This window comes from Diospyros lotus, chromosome 9, assembly GCF_014633365.1.
Source record: "Diospyros lotus cultivar Yz01 chromosome 9, ASM1463336v1, whole genome shotgun sequence".
Taxonomy (NCBI): Eukaryota; Viridiplantae; Streptophyta; class Magnoliopsida; order Ericales; family Ebenaceae; genus Diospyros; species Diospyros lotus.
In genome coordinates this window covers 33,869,896-33,879,094 of record NC_068346.1, presented here as the reverse complement: position 1 = coordinate 33,879,094, position 9,199 = coordinate 33,869,896, and the positions used below count along the sequence as shown (strand labels likewise).

The 9,199-nt window shown below is 35.3% G+C and overlaps 1 protein-coding gene across 3 annotated transcripts; it reads right to left on the bottom strand.

Annotated features, from left to right (window-relative positions):
- Positions 1-319: 319 nt before the first annotated feature.
- Positions 320-6,742, bottom strand: LOC127810427 (telomere repeat-binding protein 4). 3 transcript variants are annotated; one of them, XM_052349919.1, is made up of 10 exons: positions 6,506-6,742; positions 5,305-5,455; positions 4,347-5,202; positions 4,006-4,215; positions 3,827-3,889; positions 3,547-3,626; positions 2,662-2,903; positions 1,736-2,053; positions 1,517-1,580; positions 320-855 (listed from the first exon to the last, which is right to left on the bottom strand). In XM_052349919.1, exons 2-10 carry the CDS (start codon positions 5,383-5,385, stop codon positions 658-660), a joined length of 2,112 nt encoding a protein of 703 aa, XP_052205879.1. In that variant the 5' UTR covers positions 5,386-5,455; positions 6,506-6,742; the 3' UTR covers positions 320-657. The 3 variants fall into 3 exon arrangements, with proteins under 3 accessions (XP_052205879.1, XP_052205880.1, XP_052205881.1); XM_052349920.1 differs by lacking the exon at positions 6,506-6,742 and adding an exon at positions 6,266-6,489; XM_052349921.1 differs by lacking the exon at positions 3,827-3,889.
- Between the last annotated feature and the right edge of the window lie 2,457 nt (positions 6,743-9,199).

The following is a 9,199-nucleotide window of genomic DNA, read 5'->3' as shown; positions in this document are numbered from 1 at the left end:
TTTTATTTATTTTACTAAAAATAAAAGATTAAACATTGCTTTGAACTAAAGTGGTGTTTGATATAATATCCTCAATCGATTACCATGAGTAAAAGCTTATTAGTATTGGTAAATGTGAAATTAGGTAAGTTGGTTACCACATTAATTAACTTAAACTTAATTAAAGGGTTGTGAGTGATTACTTGTTAAGAGTTTAAGTGACTAAATAATTGAATAGAACACACAACTATGAATATTGAATTACTAATAAGGAGGAGGAGGAGGAGGAGGAAATAGTTTCAAACAATCAAATCATTCATTAATGAAATCAGAAGAACAATTAGTGAAACGATGAGCAATCGAATCAATGATCATTAGTTCTGCCACATCCAGGTCCCAACAACAATACATGAAAGAATGAGCCTAGAGTCATCTACCAAATCAAGTGACCACTACATTAACCTTTGTTAGAACCCTGCTTATTTCTGCCAAATCATTTACAAAGACAGCCAGCGGCTGGCAATAATGAATCACTGTGAATGATAATCAGAATAATATAACACCACATATATATAACCATTAATTTTTGTACACTTTTCTTTTCACCCTTCCCTGTCAGCAGTAGCAGTTTTTACACCATACACACCATCTTCTCTTCAACCCTTTCTTTTGCCTCTTTCAAGTTCCCCCCACCTGGGCATCCAAAAGCTTCAGAGGCTCAGACTGGTGTTTGCCATGCCCATGTTGCTTGGATTGGTGCTGGGACCAATAAGCATGGGCAGCCAGGACCCTGTCCAGCAGCTCCTGCGGCACGGGCTCCCCCCTTCTTTGCTGGGGAGAGATGCTCGCCGTGTGGACCAATGTTTTCCACTTATCCTACATAAACCGGGCAATTGTCGTAAGGTGAACAGATGAAATGTGTAATTCACAGATAACCATGTCATTGAATTTAACTTGATTGTGGATTCCTGTCTACAGTCGGGCCTAAGCCTAGATGAAGGAGGGTTGTTTTAGATAGCTGGCAACTAGTGACAACTTCATCGGATCAAACAATAAAGTAGTCATATCATAGAGAATCTGTTCTAACCGAGAACCAACTGCATGGTTCCCCTACTCCAACACAAATCCTCAGACTTGACAGATCATCAATCACAGATGAAAATCTTAAATAAGTTAAAACAGAAAAGATTGTCAGACACCAATAAAACATGTGAAGTGTCATGTCTCTGACAGTTCTAACTAAGAATATCTGAAGATTAGATGCTAATGGTTTGTAACAACTGTAAGTGGTAAGTTGTTGGTATGCTAAAAACTCAATATATATAAATGAATTCAATCTACCAACAAAAGCAAATTGCACAATCATGTTAATATAGACCATATTTGATGTTTTTCTTGGACAATTCATATAGTACCTCCTAAAAAATAACTAAATAATAAGTCTACCTCCAGATAACTGTTATTCACATTCATGGCATATGAAGTGAACAGCTCTTGCTGTTTTAGTGAAAAAGGTTTTCTTTAGTTTAGGGTGTACCTTCAAGTCCACATAAGTTCGATGATCTGCATCTTCAAAAGCACGCAATTTGACATCGCGCCACCTGTTGAATTAGACGCTAATTAATACTCTAGAATCCCTGGAGGGAAAACAAAATTCTCTTCCTTGAGAAAGAGAAGAGACTTCCACATCCCTACAAGTTGAGAGCATGAGAGTGACAGGCACAGGGGCAAAAGATATTATGGTATATTTGCAAACCTTCCAGTTCCAAGTTGTTCAACTGCTTCAACTAGTGCTTCTACTTCTGAGACAGAGAAAGGTCTCCTAGTTCTGCGCTGGACAAGTTCAGTCCGCCTAGCTTTCTGGTTCACGGGAACTACGGCAAGTGCCTCCACATTCATTGCTGGAACGGGAACCAAGGCTTTGGAATCTGGTGTTGGTCCCTCATTTTGTACATCAGTAGGTGGCGGGAGCATTTCCTTGTTGCACTCAACAAGGCCGTCCACGTTAGCTGCTGGAGGAGGATCATGTGAAGCATTAGAGAACCCTGATTCCGAGATGAGACCTGCTGGGGACCTGGATATAAAGTAATGATGAATCAACATCTGAGTTGATGTTTATGTGAACACAAACAACTACCAGTAGAACAGATCAAACTGAATAAGACCCACAATTATTTTTTGATATCTCAAATCATAACATAATTCTTAACTCCAAATATGCACAAAAATTGTGATCATAGAAAGTAATCATCTGGTCTTAAAATTCCATCAATTTGATAAGCTATTTTATTTAAAATGAACATTTAATTTGAAGGAACAAAGAGGGAGCCACCTATGTAAAGAAAAGGAAATTATCAATTCCTCTGATTATAGGAAACAACAAATTGAACTTTGGAGCCTATCATGGGAGAAAAACCTCACACATTCAAATTTATACCACCAAACTAAAGTAAATGGTGGGCTATGCATAATTATGAAAGGGAGAACAAAAAGGTGAAAAAGGAGACAAAAAAAGGCATCGAACAAGTTCGTGCTTTTCTACCAGTGGCCTAAGCATTCATTGAAGTTTAAAAACTGAGAACTAGCGTTAGAATACTTTATAAACTTTCTAGAGCCATTAAAATGCTGAATCAACAAAATCTTCCTCTCTAGAATCATTACCCATCAAAAAATAAATCCTACCTGGTTGATTGTTGATCTGTCTCACAAGGCAGAAAAGCTGGAGGATCTTGAGGAGACACAGGTGGAGAAGCTATTACAGAACTTGGCTCCAAGGTAAAACCAAGAGTGTCCAGGTTGTGCTTGTGAGAAATACCACTTTGCAGTAGAGTTCGATTATCATCTCTAACCTTTTTGCCTTGAAAAAGTACACCCACATGTAATCCACCTTGAAGTATTGCAGTCACTGCCTCCATAACTGTCCTCTGTACAACATGCAGAACCATAACAAAAATTAGACCCCATAATCTTTATTACTTCAGAGCATATGCACTAATCAAATATGTTAAGCACGTAATAAAACTTGAGCAGTATCCATTATGGAAAAAGAATGAACATGTAGCTCCTACCAGGTCATTCAAGGCAAAGAAAAGGATATGAATCCACCTAAGATAGTTTTACTTTAGTGAAGTATTGATAAGAAATAGTCAGTTTAGGCTCACACCTTAAAATTTCCTATGCAGTACAATGACAACAACAATCACAAGCCTTAATCACGCTAGGTGGGGCTAAAAATATCCAACAAGTAAGGAAGATTACATTGAATTTATGTAAAACATATAAGATGACACAGTCAAATCGTAAATTAAATGAGAGAACAAAGTGGTGGTCTAAACTAGTTCTCTACAGGCTGCCATTTTGAGGAACCTAGTAAGTAATATGGCTGGTACAAGAAGCCAAATCCATGAAGGAATAATTTCCATGCAGAAACAATAAAGGTAAGCATATTAAACTAAAAAAAAAAGGAAAAAGAAGTAACAAACAATAAGAACAGGGAAATCGCACACCGGCAGCATGATGAAGCATCTACTTGATACATATACTTGAAAGAGCAGGGAGATCACTCACCTTCAGAGAACCAATTGTGGCAGTTTCTGGCACATCAACATAAAGCTCTGGTACCTTGAAGGACTTAATGCTAAACTTCACTGAATGAAGAAACATTAGTGTGCATGAGAAACAATGTGGAAGTCATATATTGCAATCAAGTTAAAAAGGTAAAATGTACATTGCTATAGTCAGACATGCAGGCACATGCGGGAGGGTGCACACACACAGAGAGATTGCCAATGTTTTTGTTGGTTCTTCTATCAATACTATTTTTTCAGAGGGTTATTGTTTCTAGTACCATGTGAATCCCTTGATTGGAATGATGCTTGATGCCCTACAACTGGAGGTGATACCCCCCTTGCTGCATCCCAAAAGAAAAAAGAACTAAGCAAGGACTTGGAATACCTTCCAACCCCCCACCCCGCTAAAAAATAAAAAAGGAAAACTATAAACCCAACACAAAAGAATAGTAATAACCTCTATGCAATTTCATAGCCAAGCCACTCTTGCCTCCTTTCATTCCCTTCTCGGGTGAATTAGAAATACTTTCACTACTTCCCTCACGATTGTATGCAGCTGTTAGGCTATGTCCAAATAACTTCCTCTTCTTAAAATGACCTTCTCGTTGAATTCTTTCACCTGAGTGAAGGCCTTTCCTATTGCAGGAAATGCGCTTCACAACTCCATCTGCAACAGAGAGATGCAAAATGTGAAGAAAAAAAAATGTAGATACATAGATTTGTGGATGTGTGCATATTTTATCAAACTTTAGTTTATACTTTATAGTATCACTTCATAAAACTTAAGCATTTACTTACTAGTGTTAGGAAATTCATAATCCTTCAACTTTGGAGCGACTTTCCAGTATCTGGATGTGGGTAATTTTCTTATTCTTCGGCGTCCAGTGCATGGCTGTGGCCTGAAAGCCCTCATCTTGGAGTTAGGCCAATTGCGCACCACATATTTTTCGTCATCATCTCTAATAGCTAAATTTACACTGCTCCTATGCTCAGGAAAAGAAACATTAGGAACAGAGTCCATGTATGAGGTCAACTGTACACTACTGTCAGAATTAACCAGTTGGCTGGTATTCACACATAGTTCTTCAGGGTCCTCAGAATTGTGGATGTTAATTGTTGCTAAATCAGTGTTATGGCGACGATACCCTTCAACCTCTAGCTGTTGTTCAATTCGATTATCTACACAAGCATCAGATGATTCCCCACAGTTAGGGGAGCCGTCATCTATTTTACCAGGTAATTTTTCAAATGCTGTCAGATTTTCAGGGACCTCCAATTTCACATCATGGCCAACTTTCCTGGGAAAGTCAGAACCTGAAATAATGGAAGTGCTTTCCATAACAGTATCACACTCAGGATTAGGGAATTCTCCTACTGTGGACTTTAAATTGCATTTGTGAGCTGCAACCTCAGAGAGAAAGGCACCCTCTATGCAGCTTGCTTGATCAAGGCACTCTGGTTTCAAAACTTTACCATCTTCTGATTTTTCTCGTTTAATTCCACCTCTGTGGATGAAGGATATATTTTTCCCTTCATCAGCATTGCTAGAAGCAGAACTTTCACTCTCCTGCAACAATTTCCCAGCAACAACTGCCAGCAGCTCAAATGCACAGATTTGGCTGTCCTCAATTTCTTTCTTCTGTGAGCTTCTCCTCTGGAACAAATAACCAAAGGAATAGGTATTAGTTTTTAAGCAAAAAGGAATGATAGGATGATGGATGACAATGCAACCTACAACACTAAAGCATATACTTACTCTTATAGATCTGGGACCTCTAGGTATAACAGGGACCTGGTAGCCATTGAATCCATAATCTAGCCTCTTCTTCAGCACCATATCTCAGTCATACAGACCATAAAAACTCATCAAATACAATGAAACAGCTTTCTCAGATCAACCTCATTGTCTGCCAGGAGAAGGAAAAAAATAAAAAGATTAGCATATTACCACCTTTTAGTCCCATATTTGAGAACGAGTTTCCATTTTAGGTCATCTAGATTCCAAATAGTAACAAGTTTCTGAAATTCAATGCAAAATGGAAGTAACCAAGAGCATATTGAATGCTTGAATTCACATTTACGAGAGACATATTTAAATAGAAAGGACAAGTTAATTGTCCTAATACGAAAAATAGTAATGTTCATTTTCCAAGGATCATGTGAAAAATACACCGTGACATTATGATGGGATCATGAGAAAAAGGAAATGACAAGAAAACTGTATGCAGATCAGAGGCTTAGTTGTTACTATAAAGTTTTGGAAGAATAACCCATGTCACTCACAAATTGCACAACCTCAAAAGAGCTGTATTAGTAGAAAGTCAGACAAAGCGAACATCTGATTTCATATTTAATCCAGTAACAAAACTAAAGTGCACTGGCCAATTTAAATTGACAGCCATCTGTAGACGTTCAAGGCAGAAATTGAACTCAAACCGAGAGGATCAAATTCACATAGCAGCAATCCCTATCGCAAGCAAGGCTTGTGAGCTCCATACGATCAGGCTTGTGGGTTGAATTGTGTCATAAAGAATCAACTTGACTCCAACTACAGAGACCTTTCGGTCCAGAACAGCCCATTAAATTCCACTACTGGCTTACACGAAAAACTTTATGATTTTCAGAAATGGATCTTGTCTTCCGCGAAGAAAGAAGACAATGAAAAAAAATTCCAATCAACAACTTCACTAAATCCGCCGTACAGGGCCGAGTCCTACCCGATCAAACAAACAGGGACGAAGCAATCAAATCAAACCAGATCTCCAATCCCTCGGCGCATTTCGAGCCAAAAACAACTTCTTTAACCCCGATTCCCACAATCCCACCACGGATCACGCCAAACGCCTCGCGGTAAACAAAATTCAAGGGAAAAGCAAGCAAAACGGGCAAATTGAATTCAAACTCGAGGAATTCAAACTCCGATCACAGCATCGCACGCAATGAATCGACAGGATTACCTGTTAACAGCAGATTCAGGAGTTTAATCCGAGCACGCACTATGTCGGAATCTGGTTGAATTCCATGGCGGAATTTTGAATTTACGTCACGGGAAAAACCACTTTCAGCTCTCTTCTCTCTCTCTCTCTCTCCTCTCTAAATTTCTGTGGTTTCTTCTACGGATTTGGATATGGATTTGGTTTCTCTCTCTAGAGGAGGTGGGCGGTGGGATCCATGAGATGTGAGACGGTAGTGGACGAAAACTCCCTACCTTAAAGCCTCTCGCTCGAACCGTTGGACCACTTCTTCTTCAAGCCGCCTCCCCCAATCCCCTCCCGCCACGTGGCCCCCCGTTCCTACCCCGGCTTCTCTCTCCCTCCCCAAACCCCGGAAACACTTTTATGTTTTCGATGCAATCCATCCTCATAATAACAATAACATTTATTTAGATGGTGAATATATATATATATATATATTAATTATTTTTTTATCAATTTTTATACAATTTTAATTTAAATATACAATAATATATAGTATCAAAAAATAGTATCAAAATAGTATCAAAATAGTATCACAACAATACAATAAAATAGTATCAAAATTACATATTTTTTCTGCATCTTAAAATTCAATTTGAGTATGATGATATCTCTCCGTTCTCGTGGTATTAACATAATATCATAATTAATTATATAATGTCATGCATTCAACGTGCAAATTCATAATAATTAGCGATGTTATATAAGTTTAAAAATAAAAATAAAATTTATCTGCATCTACTCTGTGATGCATGAAAACATTTCAGGAGGGTCATCGGAACATTTTCAAAATGTCTTCGTTTTTGAAATGCAAAACAAATGTTAAAATTATTTCTGGGCCATTTTTTATTATTTTAAAAATATTTTAAGATCGTTTCATAATATTAAAAAAATATCATAAACATATTTTTGATTTGAAAATGTATTTCTGTCCACGAAAAAAAATATTTCGTTTCTAAATCACAATTTTTAATTTTTTTTAAAAATTTATTTATGAGATTTGTTTGAATATATTATGAAATTTATGTTTATTTTTAAATTAAATGATATTTTTATAATTTTTTATATTAAAAATTATATTTAAAAATTTTCCCCTATATTTTTTTTTTTTTGATTTACTTGTTCCTCCAATGTTTCCCTTTCTTAATTTTTTTAAAAATATGATTTTTCTTTTTCCATTTCATATTGCATCCATTTTTCATTCCTATTTTTGTGCAACTTAACATCAACTTTCCTGTAATCAGAATTATGAAAATATCGAAGACGCGTTTTCATCTATGACAAAAAAAATTCCGTCTCTAACTTAAAATTTTTAATTTTTTTTCAAAATTTGTTTTCAGTATTTGTTTAAATACATTTAGATTTTTTTTATTTTTAAATTGAATAACTATTTTTTATATTAAAAATTATATTTAAAAAAATACACCCATATTTTTTTATTTGCACGTTTTCCCAATGTTTTCCTTTCTTATTTTTTTTTAAAAATGTCATTTTTCTCTTTTCATTTCGTATTGTATTTATTTCCTGTTTTCATTTCCTTTTCCATTTCTATTTCCGTACAACTTAACATCAAATATAAGATTAGATTGTAATATCACAAAAATAAGTAAAATACTTTTTTAGACTTTAGAAGGAGTATTTAATATAATTTGTGCCACTTCATCGTATTATTGTAACATCATAATTTGAATATTTGTATAAAATGAGACAATAAAGTAGTATCAAAATTGTATTAAATATTTTCTTATACTTAATTGGGCTATTATTCATTAATTAGTCACTAGCTAACCCAAAATGGTAAAGTCACCTTATTCCATTAAATTTTTGAAAATTATTGGATTAACCCTTAATTTAGAATCATTTCTAGTACCGTGCACCTTCAAATCTACATCCAATCCATGGGAATTTTTTCTTAATTTAGAAAGATTAGACCCAAGATTTGGATGAGGTAGAATGGTATGAATAACTTTAATTGTAACATATAACTAAGTTATGTGTCGTATATTGTTCAAAACAAAAATCAATATCAGCATTTTGACTCTTTAATTAAAATATATAACTAAATTATATATAAGAAATTCGTGCATCGAATATTTTTTAAAAAAAAATTAATACCACAACCAACTTTAACTAAAAGATATGGATGACCCTTCAATTAAAAAAAAATGGGGATGATTCTAATATTTTCTTCAGACCATATATTTAACTCTTGTCGATTTTTGGAGTTAGTAAATCGTGATTCGTAAGACTACAATGAAAAAATAAACACAAATGCAAAGAGGAGAAACGAATGGAACCAATAATAAACAATATGCGAGGAAGTTTTTACGTGATTTAACTAGAATGATACCTAGTCTACAACTGTTCTCTGGTTATGTTGACAGAGTAATAGTATATCATTATTGTCCATCCCCAATGTAATGATTTTTTTACCCTTATTTATAATGTGGGGTGTTTACAATTTTCATAAAATCCAAAATAAGAGGATAATATTATGAAAACAAAATATTTTTATCAACTCCATAAAATCAAGAATGGATTTTGCATTATTAGAGATCTAGTTTGCCTCAAATAAGACAGGTGGACATTGCCTCTAATTACTCCGTAATCTTTTTGTTATGCGAGCTGAATGGTTAGGCCAGCGAGCTGAAAGTATCGCTGGGAGCTCGCTTAGTT

Bases quoted from the DNA above. Each gene is read 5' to 3' on its own strand.
- LOC127810427 (XM_052349919.1), bottom strand. From the start codon at position 5,385: ATGGTGCTGAAGAAGAGGCTAGATTATGGATTCAATGGCTACCAGGTC. The intron at 2,904-3,546 runs GTGAGTGATCTC...CATGTTGTACAG, and splicing joins CCACAATTGGTTCTCTGAAG to AGGACAGTTATGGAGGCAGT. The intron at 1,581-1,735 runs GTTTGCAAATAT...CTAATTCAACAG, and splicing joins GAACAACTTGGAACTGGAAG to GTGGCGCGATGTCAAATTGC.